Source organism: Lycium barbarum, chromosome 4 (genome assembly GCF_019175385.1).
Source record: "Lycium barbarum isolate Lr01 chromosome 4, ASM1917538v2, whole genome shotgun sequence".
Classification (NCBI taxonomy): domain Eukaryota; kingdom Viridiplantae; phylum Streptophyta; class Magnoliopsida; order Solanales; family Solanaceae; genus Lycium; species Lycium barbarum.
This window is the reverse complement of record NC_083340.1, coordinates 20,792,562-20,815,271: the sequence shown is the minus strand read 5'-3', so window position 1 is coordinate 20,815,271 and position 22,710 is coordinate 20,792,562. Positions and strand designations below refer to the sequence as shown.

Sequence of the window (22,710 nt, the reverse complement as noted above, 5' to 3'; positions counted from 1 at the left end):
AGAAAGTAAGGTCCATTTCCCAAAAACTAAGTGACAGAGGAATATCAGTTTTTTTCTCCTACAAAATTGATATTATCGAATTAAAAAAAGGCTTCAGTATGCCATCGAACTATCGAAAATGGCTCATCTATGCCAATCGTCAATAGTTTGGCTCATTTATGCCATCGTTGTTACTAAAATGGCTCATTCATGCCATTTTTCATTAATTTAGGTAAGATTTTTTATTAATTTGGAATTTCAAATTGGGCTCATTTAATTAAACAACATGGACCTCTAATTGGAGGCCACATGTCATTTCTGGTATTATAAAACCGGTGTTAATGAAAAATGACATGAATGAGTCATTTTGGTAACGGTGATGGCATAGATGAGCCATTTTGGTAACAACGATGGCATAAATGAGCCAAACTATTGACGGGTGGCATAAATGAACCATTTTCGATAGTTCAATGACATATTTGATCCTTTCCGTAAAAATAATAATGTCTCAAGAGACTTACGAGTACAATGAACCCAAAAAAAAAAACCTTAAGAATTTTGACTGCCAGCTTGTTCAAAAGTTTTAGCAGTTTTTCTAACTCCTCGTCCTCTAATTTGGATATATTTCTCTCTCCTTGTACTCCATAATAACTCAAAAGGAAATATAGCACTAACAAAGTTTGTTGAATTACTTTTTGATGCATCCTTAATTCATTTCTTTTTTATAGGCATTGATGTTAGGTTGTTTCGAAAAATCAAACTATTGAACTCAATGTAACTCCAAAAAGTGAACTTGATCTGCTAGGTGTATGATACCTTTTGCTACTATAAGGGAGTCGTCAGACGTTATATAGAGATGTAGAAGAGACTAAGTTGACTATTATACAAGATATTGAATTTATGCGTAATCTTTTGAAGTACGATTAATAGAATCTAAAAAGATTAAATGTTGATTGCTCATTTGCAACTAATATCCAAAAAAACAATATGAACAGAGATTTCAATATAATTAGCTGAATTAACAATGAATTTCTATTGATGAATATTGATAGTTTCACATCTACATAATATCCAAAAAGAACTTTTGACCATATGACCAAGTTGGTGGTTTAAGGTGTAGTTAAACAAGGAGGTAATTTTTCGCTTGTTGAAGTTATTATAATAATATTTTACTAATATATACTTTTTCCAATTAAAACTTCTAGGGGTTATTTTTTATTATTCAAAAGCAAAGGGGTCCAAAATAGCAAAATGCAGAAAAGGAAAAAAAAAAAAGGAAATAACTAGGTGTAGCAACAAATAATATTTGTTAGGTTTCCAAATTGAATCACCGCTTTTCTCTTCTCATTGTTGGTCGTCAATGGCGATTTGATGCTCTTCCCTTTGATTCCCTCTCTTTATTGCTTGTTCATAGTAAATCTATCGCCACTGGTGCTCTCTGGTGGAACAAGGTAAGATCACCTCCTCCTTTCTCCTTGTTCATCTGAGTTCTCTACATTTGTCCTTGAGAAAATGACCCGCTGTATTAATTACTCGTTGTACTTCCTTGTTTGAGTTGTTGCATGTTGATTCGAGGTTGTCCATCCGTTAGGGTTTTCCTTCTTTGTTGTTCAACCTCTCCTGATTATCGTATCTCCCAATTGTTTGTGTACTGATCTGCTGCTAGCTGCTTTATTTGTTGTATATATTGTTCATCAGCTAGTTTTCCCGTTTATGCTTTTATTATGTTCCTTGTTGAAGCTGAATAGTTATGTTGTTGCCGTGATTGTGTTGCAATACTCCTCTATATTAGCTGCATTTTTTAGATCTAATTCGAAGATAAGTGATTTGAAATTTTTCACTGTTGAGTGTCCTCCTCTTATACACTGTCTAACTCCAAGAAATTTTGACATTTGACTGTTCTTTTGTCTATTACTTGATTAGCCAGTGCATCTGCTAATTTGTTGCCCTCTCTCAATATATGTGAATATTGAATGTGCATATTCCTATAAATCTCCATGATTTCTTCAATCCATCATGCAATACTCCATGGTGGTTTCCATCCCTTACTTAATATCTTCTGTAGTAACTTAGAATTTGTCTGAATTAGGATGTGATTCAGATCATTTTCTTTGGAATACCTCAAAGCTTCCACTATTTCCAGCTACTCTGCTTCAGTATTTATACCATACCAATCTCTCAGCATGTGCATATATTAGATCCCCTTCTTCATTTCTCAAGCAAAATCCATATGAACTCCTTCCAGGATTGCCTCTAGAGACACCATCGGTGTTGCAAATGATCCAACCTGCTGGTGGAAATTGTCACTTGACTTTAGTAACCTTCAGTCTTGGTTTGCAATTCTCTAGTAGTTAGATCATATCCCCCCATCTGTGTGGTACTTGTTTGATGAAGGGATTCCTATATTGCACCAGTCTCTGCAAAGTTCCACAAATCAGATAAATGCATCTTCCAAGTGATCCCTTTGTCTTATACTTTATTGCATTCCTTCTCTTCCGCAACCCCCATATGGTTACAATATGAACAACTAGAAATATTGTCTTTAGTCTCTTATTAATAGGGGCTTGCCACCATTTCAATATGATCGTTCTAATTATAATCCCTCCACATTGATACCTGCAAAAGAACAAAAATAGGACCAGGTCCTGTTAGCAATAAAAGATGTAGCAAATAGATGTTGGATTGTCTCATCCTTAGGATTTGAACAACACCAACATCTAGATACTATATTATACTTCACTTTCCTCAAAACATCATCCTACGTAAGTTTAAACTTCCAACACCTCCACATGAAAAAAGATATCTTAAATGGAAGCTCTTTTTATCCACATGTATCTATACTTCTCATTCCTTGAACTTCTCAAATCTCATATACTCCCAAGCTGATTTAACAGTGAACTCTCCCTTTGTATCCAATAACCACCGTGGCCCATCCATCTCATTTTCCTCATTTGGTGGTGGTATTATGGATATGCCGTGCTCTATTATCTCTTCTGAAACCAATCATGCTAATTTAGCATTATTCCATCTTCCATGCTGATGAACATTTTGAATGTTCTCTTTATAAGATTCCCCCATATGCTGCATAATATGAAGCATCCAATCCTGTCCAGTTGTCAAACAAAATATGTGAGTTGCCCAATTTTGTTTGCTACCATAACTGGAGTTCTATTAAATCCATGGCTTGCAATATCTTCTTCCATATCTGAGTTCCATACTTCCATTGCACCACCACTTCATTATCCTTCTTGCAATACTTGTTACTCATAAATTCACTCCACAATGATGGATTGGTTCTACAATTCCACCAAAGCTTGCAATATAAAGCCATAGAAACATCATGTAGTGATCTAAACCCTACTGCCCCTTCAAGTACTTGAATACATAAATGAGGCCATGATGCCCAGTGTCTGCATTTTCCTCCAATTGTATTGCTCCAATAAAGGACATTTTTGATCAAAATTGCCCTTGCTCCAAAAGATAATATTTTGCCCTTCCAAGATTGTAACCTATTCATTATCTTATCTAGTATAGCATTATAGAAATCCTTTGTTCTCCTACTGTGTAAATAGGACACCTAAATAAGCGAAAGGAAGGTCCCTCCTTCCTATTCCAGTTACAATTTCTAAAGTAATGCTTATCCCCAACCCCCCCCCCCCCCCTTTGCCCCCCACCCCCGAAAACATTGTGATGCATATATAAAGAACTCTTCTCCTATTTATCTTTTGTCCAAGCTTTCTCATATTTCTTCAGAATCTCCATAACCAATTGCATTGACAGTGCATCTGCTGATGAAAATATAATTATATCATCAGCATAAGCCAAATGATTGACTTTGGGAATCCATTTAGTCATTCCAAATCCTCTGAATTGTGGTATCTGATGTAGGACATTTAAATTCCTTGTAAGCACTTCAACAGATAGGATAAACAAAGTAGGGGATAAGGGATTCCCTTGTTTAACCCTTTTAGAGGACTAAAAAACCTTGTTCTTGTCAATTTATCAACATTGAGTACCAATTATTACTTATTATTCTGAAGACCGTGTCAATCAAACTCTCAGAGAATTCCATTTTTCTCAACACTTTAGTTAGAAAAAACCTGGAAACTCTGTCATATGTCTTAGCCATATCTAGCTTTAACACCACATTAGCTGTTTTGGTTCTCAACCCAATGTCAGCAATGATCTCCTGGGTCAGTAAAATATTCTCCACTATGCTCCTTCACTTTACAAAACCAGCCTGATTTAGAGAAACAACATCAGACAACACATTCACCAACCTCTCATGAATCAGTCTAGAGAAGATCTTGTTCACAATGTTGCTCAAACTATTTGGTCTCATATCTGAGAAAGTATTGATCAAGTCCTTTTTTGGCAATAAGCCTAAGTTTGCATGAGTGATAAACTTTGGTAATTCTGTACCATAGAAAAAGGCCTTTACCATGTTAGTTATATCCTCTCCAACTATTTCCCGATATGACTGATAGAACAATCCAGTAAATCCATCAGGTCCTCTATCACTTTCTCCATTCAAGCTAAACACCACTTTCCTGACCTCTTCATGACTAGGCATCTAATTAATGGTATCATTTTTCTCCTTTGAAATCATAGGTGGTACATGATCAAGTATCTCAAAATCATCAGGATCAGTTTCTTTAGTGAATTCATCTCCGTAAAATTAATGGCCTCTTCTGAGGGCCATCGGACTGGGGTAAAACCCTGAATTACCCGTGGTGCACTTGCGGGAAACTCCTTGCCGAGGGCCTGTGCACCCCCGGGATTAGTCGGGGCTCAAAGAGACCCGGACACCCGGTGCTTAATCAAAAAAAAAAAAAAAAATTAATGGCCTCTTCTTAAATTCCTTCTTCATTTTCAATCCAATTGCCATGCTGCTTCTGTATTCTTCTCAATTGTTACCTCTTCCTTGAACATATGCATGACATTTTTTTTGTATTCTTATCCCCATTCTTGAACCATTGCATTCCAGCCTTTTGCTTCCAGAATTCATCTTCCAAATGCAGATATCTATTCAATTCAGCTTGAACTTTTTGTAGTCTTACCCTATTTTCTGGTGTTGGCTGCAGTTCAAACTGTATCTCCTAAACTTTTATCACATCTTCAAGAGGTTCAATCTCTTGAAGAATATTACCAAAAGTAGCCTTACTCCATTGAGTTAAGGATGCTTTCACCTTCTTCATCTTGTGGTGAAACAATATGAAAGGATTGGCCATAAAATTTGTTGTCCACTATGATCTTACTGTGTTCAAGAAGGATTCATTTTTCACCCAAAAGTTAAGAAACTTAAAAGGTTTCCTTATTGGCGCAGAATTTCCAGAATAAGAAATCAATAAAGGAGCATGATCAGACCCAGTTCTGATAAGGATAAGTACTTTGCAGCTCCTGATTTACCAAGCATCTATCTAACATTTTGAAAATACAATTTTCTTCACTCTGCCCATTCCACCATGTATATTTACTTCCTTTGAAGCCAAGATCATTTATCCCACAATTCTGTATACGAGCTTTGAAGTCTTGAGTCTCATTAACACTTACTGGGAGGCCTCCATACTTTTCCTCCTGAGATGTTATCACATTAAAGTCTCCTCCTATCATCCAAGGACTTTTACTAATATATGATCAATACTATGTATTGTAAAATTATAAAGAATAAAATTCAAAATTTGTAATAAATTGGAAGAGAAAAAAAAAGGGGGGTCACGTTTGCTAGTATGGAATTGGTTAAACAAAGAAATCTTGAAAATTTGTAGCAACACTAGTTAAGTGAATTACGCCCAAGTCGTTGCCTATAAAAAACTGATAGTAAAAACAGGCGAAATATGAAGGGAAATTTCATCTTTGTGCTGAATATTATCACAACAATCATCGTATTGCGTTAAATGAATGAGAATTGATGTTAGTTTGTTAAAGTATTAAGTATGTTACAAGATTCAAGGAAAGAACATGGTTAATCAACTCATTTAGTTTGAGAGGCAAATCTGAGCAAGTTCTTCAAAATCAGGGCATATTTGAGACCAAATTCAAACGAAGGACAAGTTTATTCTATTTCTCATAGTTGAGGAGGAAATTTGCACCAGTCTACTAATGATAAGAGCATATTTAGGAGGCATAATACATAAACATACGCTCAAACTTGGCCTCAGCCGGTAAGTATGCCCTCCAACTTTGGTTGTGCACAAGTAAGCACCTCAACTTAAATAAAGTTGAACGCGTAAACACAAATGCTGATGTGGCACATAAATTTTGAAGGTGTCTAGATATCATTTTATAAGTTGGGCTATTCAAATGGCAAAGTGGAGATAAGTTGAGGTGCCTACTTGTGCACACCAAAAATTTTAGGGCATACATGCCAGCTGAAGCCAAGTTTGAGGGCTTGTTTATATATTATACTTCATCCGTCCAAAAAAATTGTCTTGCTTCCCTTATTAGTTTGTTCCAAAAAAATTGACGCATTTCTATATTTAGAAACATTTCAACTTTATGAGATGATTTTCAGCCACACATTTCTATATTGGACCACACATTTTAAAAATCTTTCTTTATTTCTTAAACTCCGTGCCAAGTTAAACTAAGACAATCTTTTTGAGACGGAGGGAGTAAGGAATTTAATATGAGGGCAAACTTATACTATTTCTCATATTTGATGGGCATTTTTGACCTTTTTCCGTTTTTACAATTCCCCGTCTCTGCTTAATAACCTCATTCCATGAAAACGGCTACACACCTTATTCCCTCAACTGCGCACTGAAAAGTTGAGGCAGTTTCCCATCTCTCTGCCACAGCCTACAGGTAAGCTTTATTGGGCCTCTGCACTCAGTATTTTTATCTCTCTGATATAGGAAAAAGGGAAAATTGTATGCAGTTGAAAACATTGAACTATTATCATATAAAGCTATGCATTTATTGTTGAAATATGTATTCATGTAAAATTTGCATATTGCCTTTATATCAAAATTCTGGTGAGAATATTGAATACTTTGAAAGTTGACGAGTGAATTTGCTTAGCACTATTGATTAACTTCCCTGATTTTTAACTTTCAGAAGTGCCTGCAAACTCGTCAATACTTGACCATGACAACATCTGGTGTAGATACAATTAGCAATCTGCCCAGTAATATTCTGGACGGAATTCTAGGGTGCTTGCCTTTGAAAGATGCAGTGAAGACTAGTATCTTGTCAAAAGATTGGAGGTACAAATGGGTAACACGTCAAAAACTTGATTTTGATGGTAAGTTTCTCATGTCTTTCAAAGACATTCAAGTAGCCAAGACGATCATTTACCAAGTTCTACTACTCCATAAAGGACCAATACTAAAGTTTACACTCCAAGGTCCTAATGTGACAAGTTGTCCTGATATTAGTCATTGGATACTCTTCTTATCAGAGAAAAATGTCCAGGAATTCACCCTTCACATATTCTCAGGCAACGAATATCATTTACCTTCTCAGATTTTTACATTCCAGCAACTATGGCATTTGGAACTTGGTCGATGCTTGTTCCACCCTCCACCTGATTTCAAAGGGTTTGAAAAGCTTATTAATCTTGATCTTCAGTGTGTCATTTTTGATCCAGCAATAATTAGGAATCTCATCTCCAAATGCCCATTGCTTGAAAGATTGAGGTTGAATTGGTGCACGGACTTTGACATTTTTGAAATTGATGCAGCTAATCTCAAATGCTTCGACTTTGTTGGTATATCGAAGTCCATTTGCTTCAAGAATACCCCTATGCTTAGAAACGTTACTGTGTGGCTCGATTCAAATGTTTTGACGGATCCATCACCTATTTATTCTAATATTACAAAGTTCTTCCATTACATGCCTTCCCTGCGGGAACTGGATCTATGCGGTTCAACATTAGAGGTAAAGTACATTTGTGATAATATTAATTAGTCTACTAACGATAGTTTCTACATATCTACCAAATCATGTATCTTTAACAAATTTTTGTCTTGCTTCTAGTACTTAACTATGGGAGGTGTACCAGAGAGTCCCCCGACTGCTCTGAACAATGTCGGATCTCTCCGTATTTCGAGCATGTATTTCAGAAATGCTGAGGAGGTTTCAGGTGCTGTCTACTTAATTACAAGTTGTCCTAAATTGCAAGAGCTTACAATTGAATGTGTAAGCACTCTCCTATTTTCTCATTAAACTTATTGAATATGGTTTCTTCATCAGAACCCGCCTAACCCTTACCAAAAATCTTTATTTAGGAAACGGTAGGCACTGTTGTGGAACCTGTTATGCAATTCTTACGAGCCCAATCAGTCTCGTGTGGTGTTGTGAAGCTGCTTCAAAGCGTGCAGATGTGTTATTTTACTGGTTTTGAGATGGAAATGGAATTTATGAAGTTTATATTGGCATGTGCACCTGTATTGGAGGAGATCTTCATTTGGAATGTTGCTCAGTATTTTCATCGGGGTACAAAGATGATGGATGAGATTAAACAATTTTGTCGAGTATCACCCAATGTTAGATTCAAATTTGAAGAAGCTTTTATAGATCCGGAACTGCCATGACTTTGCTTATTATTTTAAGTGGTGCAAGAGCAGGCTGATCTTTTGTTATTTATTTTTGTTTGTTGGGGGAGCCTATGTAGCTCATCTTACAAATTTCAACATTGATTTCATAGAAATTGTGCTCAGCCTACTTTGTGGGGAAACTTATTTGATTGTTTTTATTCTCTCTTTGGAGTGCACGGTGCATGCTTTTCCCCATCCATTTTGCTTTTGGTGAGCCCCACTACTACTTCTGTGGATTCATTAGTATTGTACTAGTATCTTTTGCATGAGCTGGGGATTCATATCTCATGCCACCGTTCTCATATCCGGTCTTAGAGGTTCCAGGCACATTGTGGGAGGTCTATGTTTGTACATGGGAACTATCACTTTAGTTTTCATGTTATGTCATTGATGACATTATTTCCCTTGCCGCTACATATGTATTACTACCATTGGCCCAACTGTGGTTCCATGTTACGTTGATGCATCTTCTGACAATTAATCTTTTTTTACTTTCTCAAAGTCTTAGTTATGCCTCTGAGCATCCTGCGGAGTGTGTTACACATCTCTTGAGAACCCAAGGAATGCCACATAGTGTACTAAAGCAGCTCAACAGCGTGAATATGAACTGCCATAAGTGGTAATGAAGTTGAAATGGAATTTTTGAAGTATGTATTGCCATCTGCAACTGCACTCAAGAAAGTATGCATTGCAACTTGCGCATAATTCATTCATAGGGGAACGGAAATGATGGAAGAGATGAAGCAATTCCCTCGAGCACCATCCAATGTAGAATTTATTTACAAAAAAAGTGGATATTCAGTTGAAATTAGAAGGTGGGGCAGTTGCCTTGATGCATGTTGGTCTTCCTGTACTATGGTAGTCTTAAAATTCCAAGTCATTGTAATTCAAATTATTATACGGTCCGTTTGAACCAAGGCATTTTAATTTCATGTAGGATTTATATTGAGATCCTTTTAATGGAGGATTTCACCTTATGCATTTCAAATTCTCACGCTTTAAACTTTTGTCCTTTTTTTTTTTTGGCTCTTATCCGAATCTCTTAACCTTATCTAACCTTATCTGACTTCTTTTTATGCTTTTATTGAGCCGGGGGTCTTTCGAAAACAGCCGTCCTACCTTGGTAGGAGTCAGGTCTGCGTACACTCTACCCTCCCCAGACCCTACGATGTGGGATTTCACTGGGTTGTTGTTGTTGTTGTTGTTGTATCTTCACAAATAATATTGCTTCCCAAGAAGTTGAAGCGGTCTTAGACAGCAGCATGGAGTTTTAGGCGGGTAGGTGGCATATTTTATTTCATAAAATTTTCAAAGTTTTCTACCACAAGAGCTGTAAGAATGAGGAAATTAAAAAAAAGAATGAGAAAGTGATTGTTGAAAAGCAGGACGACAAATTGAGTGAAAAAGATGGGGCAGTTGGATTGATGCTTAAAGATGAGAGCATGCTTGTTGGCTGACGAGGTTGATGTGCTTGAAAATGTGGAAATTGGAGAGCAAAAGCGGAGGGATGACACTTAAAAGTTCAATGATGAAGAGGAGGGCGTTGCAACTGGAGGATTCAGTGTTGATCCAGAGAAAGAAACTGAGAAGGATTCAGGGGCTGGCTTAAGATCTGAATTCTTCTGGGAATTTATTGATTGACTTAGATGCCTTTGAAGCTGAAGCTAATTGCGTTGGATGAGAAAAATGGGGGGAGAGATCAGAAACATGAGACACTTGGTTTCCAACTTTTGAAATTCACACACACACAAAAACACACACATATATGTAAATAATTAAAAGCTAGAGATAATTATAACTGAACCAGTATGTCCATTAATATGAGGATGGCTTAGCGACGAAGTTCGTAGATAATTCTAGTTTTTTTTTTTTTTTAGTGTTATTTGTATAACCCCTAAATGTTAATACTCATGTTCATGACATGATTTAATAATTTTTAAGGCAAATACATAGACGGACACTCGAACTTCGCTCCAACTGTTAGTTTGACACTTAGACTTACCCAATGATCATCTAGACACCTCAACTTAACACATGTGTGTCTCGTGGACACACGGATTAAGACAGACATAGTGCGTGTGTTATCTTCATATTTGAGCACGTGAGATGTTATTACAACCCATTTAATAAAATCCTATATATGGGATATGGAGAATCTTGTCACATTTTCCGGTAAGAGTATTATTCTCTTGTTTTCTTATGATTGTCTTTTATTTTACAACACTATTCATTTCCCAAATCTCTCGGTGAAGAGTTGAAGCAACTTTCCATCTCTCTCCCTCAACGGAGGCTGCTACAGGTAAGCCTTTGGACTCAACTCTGATTTTCATTTAGTGTTTCTCTCTCATATAAGTACTTGTATAACCTTGATTACTTTCTGTACATTTTGGGGGAGTTGTGTAGCAATGTTACGCCAAGTAATCCTGAGGTCCAGTGGCGTAAGGGTCGAAACTCGGTAAATAATTGGCCTGCCTCTCTATTTTTGTCACGACCCAACCAGAGGGCCATGACGGGCACCCGGAGCTAACCTACCGAGCACCATAAAACATACATTCTCTTCATATCCATACTAGAGTGGGCTATTGTGCTAGCTAATCTATCTCATAATCTGTAGGGACACAAGCCCGAAAGAGCCAAACACATATATATACGTCATCAAACTGGGCCCATGTATACAAGCCGATATGGCTGTCAAAATGATATAACACAATATGGACTAGGAAAGTCATAGAACATCTAACTGTGCATATCTGTCTATGAGCCTCTCGCCGCCTGGTCCTTTCGAACCTTAATCAACAGAAATTCCTAAACGAGAGACTTTCATTCATTATCATTAGTCCAGCGTGAAACTAAGAAAGAGGGAAAAATGTTGCCTTGTCATGGCGCTTTTGGCAAGCCAGAGCAAGACTTCTCTGTGGGAACCCCCCGGTAAAGGAGACCTGTCTAGTCAAATAGGCACTGAAGTACATAACATAATAAGGACGGGACAAAATCCCGCCATACCCGTCTGTGCACAAAGGAACCATACCAACTGGACTGCAACTCCGGACAAGTAGAGTACCTCAGTACATAAGGCAGCCTATGAGTCTAAACTGTCTCCCTATCTACCTGCGGGCATGAACGCAGTGTCTCCAACAAAAGGGCGTCAGTACGAATAATGTACTGAGTATGTAAGGCATGAATAACAACATAATCAAGACATAAGGAAACATGAGATCAAGAGATAACCTGTATATCTGATAGCCTCTTAAGGTGGATACCATGCATGCTAACTTTTACTTTTAAAACAACATTATAAATATATATAAGTAAACTGCCCGACCGTATAGGTATGGTATTGTCATCATTAGCCTGCGTCCGGGGTAATCATCTCACGCCGCCCACTAGTGGTGTTGCCCAGCCATATAGGCATGGTAATATTATACATCATCATCCATAAGCCGCCCACCGTAGTGGTACTGCCCGGCCATATAGGCACGGTAATATCGTACATATATATAAAGCATTCATGAGAGCCCAATTAAAAGCTACAACTCTATCGGAGTGACATAAGGTCGGTAACCTCCGATGTGTCATTATGGAATCATCACCATCGCTATATCTCACCTTGAAGGAATAACTATCATAAGGTGAGATCAACAATAAAGTAATCATGTGATACGATCAATAGTATCATGAGAACATTAAGAACGTTAAACTTTGGCCTTTCTAGAATTGACATCATCATCATTCTATCTCACTTTAAAGAAACAATAGCATAAGATGAGGCCAATCGTAATGAATGAAATCAAGAAATATATGGTAGGCTCACTCATATCATGAGAACATCTAGAACTTTAAGCTTTGGTACCACTAAACATGGAGTCATCATAAGAGCCTTGAGAATTATGAGTTTCTAGCAATTCTAGGAAATAGGACATTATGGATATCATGTATGGGTTCACAATAAGGGAATCATGCCTTTAGAAAGAAAGGGTTAGCCTTAACATACCTTATCGTCTCCTTAACTACTCAACGCTCATCCTTCCAAGCTTGTAAATCTATATTCAAGATGATTCGCACTAAAGGTAAGTCATTTAAATGCTTATAAGGTCAAACTAGATTAATAAATAAGCTAACGAAAATTGGGCAGCATTTCCCTTTATATCTTCTATCACCTTAACATATACAACAATCCCGCAATAACAACAACAAGCTTACAAAAGTCCTTAAATACTCCTTTCACTGTCCATATAAAGAATACACACCAAACAGCCCAAAGTATACCAATATACAACAACAATATACACTTTCTTTCTTCCCAACCAAGGAGTATAATCTCATCAATACACTAACGACATTAGATACTACTCATATTCACGGAAATTAACTTAATAATACAACCACAAGATGCTCAAAATTGTCTTTGAACTCAACATAGATCCTACTCATGTTTGGACTTCTCTTCACCTCTTCTTTCTTCAATCAAGTGGCATAATTATCAAACAACATCAATAATATCATCCCCAAGAATTACATTCAAACTAGACTCAAACCTATCCAAAACTTCTTTTCAAATTCAATTCATAGCCAACAACTACAACACAATACTTTATGACTTTTCCTCATAACTCTTTCCACTTTTAAGACTTGCTAAACCTTCAAATCAATTTAACATAAGAGATAAGATGAAGAACATACCTTGCATTTGAAGAATTTCAACTTACACAACTTGCTCCAATACTTAATCCCCACAACTCCAACTGAAAGCAAAAACATCCAACTTCCATAAATTAACTTAGATTTTCAAGGTTTGATCTTCTCTTGATTGATTTGGAATGATTTGGAGTGTGTATGGATGTTAAGGGAGGCTTAGAAAGACATTAGGTATCTTAGTTTTGGTGAAAATGATGACCCAAGTTATGGGAAATAATTTTATAGGAAGTCTCCACCGACTTAGATTTTTCTGGAAAATTCGGGCAAAATATCGGTTACTATTCATCCCGTACTTCAAAGTACGAGTTACTGTTCATCACGTGTTTTGAGGGTAAAATTTTCAACTTTCTGAAAATTTTGGCAAAATATGCCCAAAATGTACGGGATGTACATTTTTGTATGGGCCGTACTTTACAGAAATATGATGTGTCAGTTGCATTGGAAAGAAGACTCGCTGAACTTCAATTTATATAGGGAACTACATAACTCTTTGGGGTTCGATTGAGAGACCACTGAAGAAATCATTCCTTGGTGAAGGTATCCGCAACCAGAAAAGTTCAACATCAAGTACATATAGTTCTTCGAAGAAGTGGTCAACGAAATTCTTCCTGAGATCAAACCAAAACAACGAAGTGCTACCCCATTTTCTTGGAGATCAAGTACATCTCCACACGGAGTATTGTAAAATAATAACATAATGGTGGATTTCCATACTCCACCTCATCATATCAATTACTCCAATACGTTATTTCTATAACTCCCTTAAATGTTAATACTCTTGTTCATGCATCATTTAATATTTTAAATATAATCCTATAAATAGAGATTTTGAGAATCATGTTGAATGTATTTTTCAATCTTATTCTCTTATTTTATTGTGATCTCCTTCTATTTTACAACGGCAATTCATTTCTCAAAATCTCTCATTTTTTTCATTACAGAAGTAAGAAATTATAGATAGTAAAAAAATATCAATCTATCTGCCGTGCATGCTACTAAGCATTAAGCGAGGTGTTAAAACACCAAACGTCACTCCAGCAAAAACTGAAACGAAGAGACTAAAAAGTAGAGGCAACTTTCAATCTCTCACAGGACTCTGCTACAGGTAAGCCTCTAATTTTTCTTTTTCCCCCGCAAGTACTTGTACAATCTTGATTATGATGTCTATGCGTGTAGCAAGCTGTCAAAATTTTTTGTTGTTATTTTCCTGTTAAAGCAAAAACTATATGTCTTTTTTAACATTCTCATGTCTGACCAACTGATACTCAACAACTACCTGTTGAAAAATTGGTTTGTTAACTGTTGATTTATCATAATCAAAAGTAATTTAGTTTTAGGAGTGTTTATCTAAATTTATAAACTTAATTAGATTGGCTTAGTTGAGATATTTTAATTTTTTGAATTTTAACCCGCGGTTAGCTATAGAAGTCGAATATTTTTCACTCTATTTGAAAGTTTTGAAGTTGGAGTAATACCCAAAACCCCAGCTTGAATCACTTGAGAAGGATTAATACTGATTTTTGTAGCTACTGTTCATAACTCAAAGAACACTACTCCGGACATCCAAATCAAATCTCGACCGTTCATATTTAAGAATTATATGTTATGAATACTCAGGTAAAATTTAGGCTCCATCCAACAGTTAGATTATCGTAAAACACCAATTGAATATGACAGGTCAGAGTGAAAGTCTACATAAAATATTTGGGTTTTCTCTAACTCTTCATAACTCTTGACTTTAGAGGGTGCCAGGGTGGATGAATTTATTCTAGTGCTTAGAAATGATGTAATTTTGTAGAATACAAAGGTTCTTGATTGAAAGATTTACCTTGGAGGAAATCTTAGGAAACTAGATCGCCAAACCAAACTCTTGACGGTTTCTTGATTTTTCTTGATTGTAAGAATGATTTTCTTGTGGTTCTTGAATTAAGAATGATTTTCTTGTAGTTCTTGAATACCTAAGTTCTTTAGGGATGGAGGTAGAGAGAGAATAAATAGTCTCTCAGGGTTTAGAATAGTGTTATGGACATTTTTACTTCATAAAATAATAAAATAAGGAGTTCCAATTCAAGTAGGAAAAGGCTCAAAACGTAACACAAAATCTGAAAATTCTGCTCGGACCAACGTTAGTAAAATAGGCATAAATCTTAGCACAGAGCTCCGTTTAAGCTGGCCCATATATCATTGGAAAGGTGTTTTAAAGGGATACAACTTTCATGGAGGAAGGTTTTCCAAATTCCTTATATATTTATCCGAAAACTCGCTTTAAGTGAGGCCTGCTGCAAACTCACTTGAAAACATGCTTCGTAGATGTCACGTCCCGAACCATGGCCTGGACGTAACACGGCACTCGGTGCCTGACTGCATGTGACCGAGCGAACCATATGGCTTGCTGAACTATCATGAGGCATACATGCGCGGAAATATAACGTGAATGCATGATGAGCCTTTATAAAACATGGTAAGTCATAATACTTAATAAAATACTTGTTTAAACATGAGTGAGCCAAAATGGCTATGCGACTCCAAATGTCTGACATGACATAACTGACTTGTCTAGTCTATGAAACCTCTATCATGAGTCTGACTGGAAAACATACTTACTGGGACAAGGCACCCAGCATACCTTTAGATGCATAATTAATCATAAAACAAAAGTTGACTAAACCCCGAATGAGATGGGGCTCAACAATAAGCTGATGCGAATGTTGTCCTACTGAGCAGATGTGTCGTCCTGTATATCAGTACCTGCATCGTGAAATGCAGGCCCTCGGGCAATAAAAGGGGACGTCAGCACATTGAATGTACTGGTATGTAAAGCAACTGAATGAAATAACATGGGACATGAAATAACATGATAAGAACTGAAACTGAAAACCTGGACATGAACATGAGCATGAGCATGAGTACATAAACATGAAATTGAAACTGAAACTGAGTACTGGAACTGAACATAAACATGAGTACTGTAAGCATGAGATAATCTGTAATACCGACATGATCCACCACGGGGAGAAACGTGGAGTCTGATCTCTGCCCGATCAGCTAAGCTATCTCGTACCTTGCCGGGGCACGAGACATGAATCTGACATAAATGGATCCAAAATCCCTCAATTGGGAAAATATGAAGGAATCGTCCTAGCTGGGCGGAGCGATCCTTATCCTACGCTGGCATACGTAGTTTCAGGCTATCTGAGCCTTCTCGGTATTAATACAACCCCCGAACATGAAAATAACTGAAAACATGATTTCTGAATCTTGACATGAACATGGGTACATGAAGACATGACAACAAATGCATATATACGAGCTTTTCACGGGAATAAGCAAAATATCTCAGACCTTGTGTTATAGAACCCATGGGATGCAAGTTATGGGTTTTCATAGATTAAGGACTGGGTCTCAATTACCAAAACAGTAAATTAAGACTAATCAAACGGAATTGTAACTGACCATATAATATACATCATGGTTCAAGTGTCTACGGTTTATCATGAGTATACCTAAAATCCTAAAACTTGGTGTGTAATCATGGAATGTTGAAACATGGGAAAAAACAAAGATGTTCCCACACGTGGATAGCGCCTACATACCTCAATTTCCTGCTTTTGAACGTATCACAATGTCCTTCAATCCCTTCAACTTTAATCTTGTCACGCCCCGAACCATGGCCTGGACGTAACACGGCACTCGGTGCCTGACTGCATGTGACCGAGCGAACCACATGACTTGCTGAATCATCATGATGCATAACATAAGCGGATTATAACGTGAATGCATAATGAGCCTTTATAAAACGTATTAAGTCATAATACTTAATAAAGTACTTGTTTAAACATGAGTGAGCCCAAATGGCTATACGACTCCAAATGTCTGACATAACATAACTGACTTGTCTAGTCTATGAAACCTCTACCATGACTCTGACTGGAAAACATACTTACTGGGACAATGCCCCCAGCATACCTTTAAATGCAAAACTAAATAAAGAAATACAATGTTTAAACCCCGAATGAGATGGGGCTCACCAATAAGCTGGTATGAGCAAATCCTAATGATCAGAAGCGTCGTCCTGTAAATCCGTACCTGCATCGTGAAATACAGGCCCCCGGGAAATAAAAGGGGACGTCAGCACATTGAATGTACTGGTATGTAAGGCAACCGAAAGAAGCAACATGGGACATGGAATAACATGATAAGAACTGAAACTGAAAACTTGGACATAAACGTGAGCATGAGCATGAGTATATATATATAACATGAGTAAAACATGATAAGTAGGGAGAGCATTTCATAAACCGACACATGATATCACCACGTGGATACGTGGAGTCTGGTACCTCGCCGGACCAGTAGAGCCCATATACCTTGCCAGGGTATAAGGTAGTAACGTACCTGATGGAACCATTCAGTGTGAAATTAAGGTATCGTCCTAACTAGGCGGAGCGATCCTTGTCCTATGGTGGCTACATAGTTTCAGGCTATCTGAGCCTTCTCGGTAATTCGTGCAACTCCCAAAAACATGAACATAATATAGTTGGCTAAGAAGCCCATGACTTTCGTGAATTTACTTGTACTTGCCTTGAAATCATGTTTTCACGAAATAACTTGTAAACATGGTTTCATGAAATAGCTTGTAAACATGTTCTTGATTTATGAGTAATACATTAGCTCATAATCATATATTTGTAATTGACTTGAAAACATGCTTATAACTTGCAAAATAAAATCATACAGTTTCATATGAACATAATGAGAACGCATGAGGAAGAATTCATGATTCATGGATTAAGCTAGGATTCCTAATATCAATAATGGAAGATTAGGAATACAATAACGAACATAGATACGAAATTCGTGTACATACATACATACATAATTACGGGCTACCAATATGTTGGATTTAATGCCCTAGGATTTGAACTTCATAGATTTTACGAAACGGATCATGGGGAAGAACGTAGAGATTCCCACATGTGGATGGAAGTTCTACATACCTTAACTTCCCGCTTTTGAGCGTATCACAATGTCCTTCAATCCCTTCAACTTCAATCTATAGCAATACAAGCCATAGGGATTCTATATTAGCAACAATATCCATGTTTTGTTCATCTAAGCATTTTATCAAACACTTAGTGGGCATGAAGCTCTATAACCCTCATTAATGGTGTTTTCTTCACCCAATCCCCATTCTATTACTTCTATCTAATTATACAATCTCAATTAGATGTAATTAACATCATTCTTCATCAACCATATGAATACAACAATCCCAAGTCAACAATCCAACAACTCTAGCATAGTTCATATAATTCTCTTCATCAAACCCAATTATTATTCTCCCAAGAATTCATCAATTCACAACCATAAATGATTAGGGAGTAGAAACATTACCTTTCAAGAGTAGTCACCACGAAATCAACACCCCCAAGTTCGATCCTTAGCTTAGAATGACGGCAACAACTTGTACTACACTTTATCCTTCACGAGCTTCGGGATTCGGGGCCTTAAACTTGGTTGATTTTCTACTTTCTCTCTCTAATTTCCCTTCTCTCTCACTTCCTCTCTCTAAAATCTGAAGTTGTGGGAAAAAAATGGGGCTGCTAGGGTTACATTTCCCTTATATACTAAGGGGAAATGGGTTTGACCCAACTTGAAAATGGGTTGGGACCTTTCTGTCTTAAAACGTCCATATCTCCCTATCCCGATGTCTCCTGTGAACCCACAACATATGGTTGGAAAGGTATTTCAATTATCTACAACTTTAGTTCTTTGAGTTTTCCCAAATTCCCAAGTTATGATAGGGTTATGGCCTCCCGAAGTCACGTGACCCGAAACGTACATACGGACCAAGATACGGTCACTGTTACGGTCTCGTAACACAAAGGACGGACCGTAACTTGGTGAAAATTTCCAGTGAGGTTATGGAAATTTTAGGTGTGTTATGGTCCACTGTTAAGGCCCGTAACACGAAGTACGGCCCGTAACGTCATCGTTACGCTGGCAGAATTTCCAGCGAGCAGGCTTTAGTAAAATGGGCATAACTCCTTGCACAGATGTCCGTTTGACCCCCATAATATACCGTTGGAAAGCTCTTTCAAAGGGATACAACTTTCATGAAGAAAGTTTTCACAAATTCCCAACGGATTTTCACGAAATTTGACTGGAAGACAGACGTATTGAAAACTTAGCCGATTCTATAGGATTTCAAGTGCCTTACTATTAGCCATATTGAGACGATCATATCTCCTTGCTCCGATCTCTGATTGGCTTGGTCCTTATATCGTTAGAAAGGTATTTATACATACTACAACCTCATTGGGGTTACTTTCCCAAATTCCAAACCGATCAAGGAGTTATCGCTGCCCGAAATAGGCCTATCAACCATTTTCGCAAAACGTTCAAACCTTCAGTGTTTCCACTAGAACTCTAATGATGTGAGCTTAAACTCAGTTCCAAGATGCGGGGTGTTACAAATCTATAGCAATACAGGTCATAGGGATTCTATATTAGCAACAATATCCATGCTTTGTTCATCTAAGCATTTTATCAAACACTTAGTGGGCATGAAGCTCTATAACCCTCATTAATGGTGTTTTCTTCACCCAATCCCCATTCTATTACTTCTATCTAATTATACAATCTCAATTAGATGTAATTAACATCATTCTTCATCAACCATATGAATACAACAATCCCAAGTCAACAATCCAACAACTCTAGCATAGTTCATATAATTCTCTTCATCAAACCCAATTATTATTCTCCCAAGAATTCATCAATTCACAACCATAAATGATTAGAGAGTAGAAACATTACCTTTTATGAGTGGTCACCACGAAATCAACACCTCCAAGTTCGTTCTTTAGCTTAGAATGACGGCAACCACTTGTACTACACTTTATCCTTCACGAGCCTCGGGATTCGGGGCCTTCAACTTGGTTGATTCTCTACTTTCTCTCTCTAATTTCCCCTCTCTCTCACTTTATCTCTCTAAAATCTAAAGTTATGGGAAAAATGGGCTGCTAGGGTTAACATTTCCCTTATATACCAAGGGGAAATGGGTTTGACCCAACTTGACAATGGGTTGGACTTTTCTGTCTTAAAACGTCCATATCTCCCTATCCCGATGTCACCTGTGAGCCCAAGACCTATGGTTGGAAAGGTATTTCAATTATCTACAACTTTCGTTCTTTGCGTTTTCCCAAATTCCCAATTTATGATAGGGCTATGGCCTCCCGAAGTCAGGTGACCCGAAATGTAATTACGGACCAAGATACGCCCTGTGTTACGTCCCGTAACACGAAGGACAGACAGTAACTTGGTACCGTATCTTGGTGGAAATTTCCAGTAAGGTTCTGGAAATTTTCTCCGTGTTACGGTCCACTGTTACGGTCCGTAACACGAAGTACAGCCCGTAACGTCACCGTAACGTAGAAGAAATTTCCAGCGAACAGGCTTTAGTAAAATGGGCATAACTCTTTGTACAGATGTCCGTTTGATCCCCATAATATACCGTTGGAGATATATTCCAAAGGGCTACAACTTTCATCAAGGAAGTTTTCCCGAATTCTCAACGGATCAAGGAGTTATCGCTGCCCGAAATAGGCCTATCGACCTACTAGAACTCTGATGATATAAGCTTAAACTCAGCTCCAAGATGCGGGGTGTTACAGTAGAGTAGCTTCCGACTTCGATTTTCCGAAAGACTCTTCTTATACCTTCTATAGGTTTCAAAACACTTCCTAAACTTTCCATCTTGGTTCCATTATATCCCCATCTTACGAGTCAAACCATAGCCCGAAGGCACGAGGTGTTACAATAATCACCAAGCTACAAATGAGAGCATTGACAAGCTTCTCTCCAAGCTTTGAACTGGATCTCTGTCTTCTCACCTCTTGCTTTTCAATCTCTTCTCCCAAGTATCCTCATATTCCTATCTCTTGACCTTCATATCATCCTTGTTTCTGGGTTGTACTGTTGTTGGCACTCTTGCTTATTTTTTAAACTATTTTGTGTATGCTGGATGTACTATGCTTTGTTTTGTGTGCTACTCAGATCTGGGCTTTATCTCTCTGTTTATGCAACATTATTTAGCCATGCTTGTTTTATTGATTGCCTATGCTATGTTGCCCCAGTGGCCATAAGTTAATGTCACTAAGAGCCCGTTTGGATTAGCTGGAAAAAAAAGTGGCTTTTAAGTATAAATGCTTAAAGTATTTTTAAGTGCTGAAAGTTATTTTATAAATAAGCAATTATGTGTTTGGATAAAAGCGCTTAAAGGGTTTTTAGAAGTAAGGGCAGTATTGGAATTAATAGAAAATATAAGGGATAAAAGGGTAAAGTTGTTGGTCAAACCAAAATGGCTTTTAAGCCAAAAAAAAAAAAAGTTAGTGTTGAGCAACTTCTTGGTTTTGGCTTATTTTTAAGCACTTTTTAACTTAATTTAAGTTGTTTTCTATTTTTGCGAAACACTCAAATAATTTAAAAATGGATTATAACTTATAAGCTTGTTTGACCAACTTATAAGCCAATCAAAATGGGCTCTAACCCTGTTTTTGCGTCTACTTCGTTTTTGCTCTTTTTAATGATGCCAAAAGAGGGAAAATTAATGATGCCAGATGAGCTTGTTGGGTTTGGTTTTAATGCCAGATGAATTTGTTGGGTTTGCTTTTTGTTGTATTGTGCTCTACACCAAAGTGTAACGTGTGTTCATGACATGGAAGATGGGTCTGACTCTCAAGGGGAACTAGTGGGGAATCTGGTCCTCAGGGGGAATATAATTATGTGTTTGTCAACATCAAAAAGGGGGAAATTGAAGGGTTACGATACTTTATGTTTTGATGATGTGACAAACTTCACTCGAATGCTGCCTTGTGTTGTGATAGGTTGACACACTCCTTCAAGGCCAACACCGCTCAGCAGCAGGTTTTGTCTATAGAAGGAACTGATAAGCAACCAGATGCAATTAGGTTCTAGCTCTTATTTCAATATACTCTACAGTGTACAAACTTGTTGCAGTGTAGCAGCAACACAGATGCAGTAATCCAAGTTGAGAAATCAGATAGGGACCAGATGAAGAACCAGATCGGGAACAGTTCCCTTAGCCATCATACAGTCAACTCTACAGCTGTAAAGTTGCTGCACTGTACCTACTGAAAGTAGTGCAGTAGCACAGCTGTATTTTGATAGAGGTTCAAGCATATAATGAAATGTCCCTCTCATATCTCACATGCTCTCTCATATATAAACAACACATTACAAAAGTAACCCTAACATTTCGAAATCAAAAAAGAATATTCACTCTCAACAAGTAGCCGCTGCTGCTCCCAAAGTGCTTCTTTAAAGATCAAAGTTGTAACAACTAAAGGAACCAGTTCTGTATTCAATGTCGATGTCTTAGGTCCTTTTAGTTGTTAAATCTTTGTCGTTCGTTCTTTACTTGTATTCCTACACAGCTTTCAAGAACTGAAATAGTAGGACAGATCTACAACCT

At 37.3% G+C, this 22,710-nt stretch overlaps 1 protein-coding gene across 3 annotated transcripts; it reads left to right on the top strand.

Annotated features, from left to right (window-relative positions):
* Nucleotides 1–1,273: 1,273 nt before the first annotated feature.
* LOC132635507 (F-box/FBD/LRR-repeat protein At1g13570-like) lies at nt 1,274–8,918 on the top strand. Of its 3 annotated transcripts, XM_060351940.1 has the most exons (5): nt 1,274–1,430; nt 7,039–7,225; nt 7,382–7,860; nt 7,960–8,121; nt 8,211–8,918. In XM_060351940.1, exons 2-5 carry the CDS (start codon nt 7,069–7,071, stop codon nt 8,514–8,516), a joined length of 1,104 nt encoding a protein of 367 aa, XP_060207923.1. In that variant the 5' UTR covers nt 1,274–1,430; nt 7,039–7,068; the 3' UTR covers nt 8,517–8,918. The 3 variants fall into 3 exon arrangements, with proteins under 3 accessions (XP_060207923.1, XP_060207922.1, XP_060207924.1); XM_060351939.1 differs by having other exon boundaries at nt 7,039–7,860; XM_060351941.1 differs by having other exon boundaries at nt 7,039–7,860; nt 7,960–8,065; nt 8,211–8,470.
* Nucleotides 8,919–22,710: the final 13,792 nt, after the last annotated feature.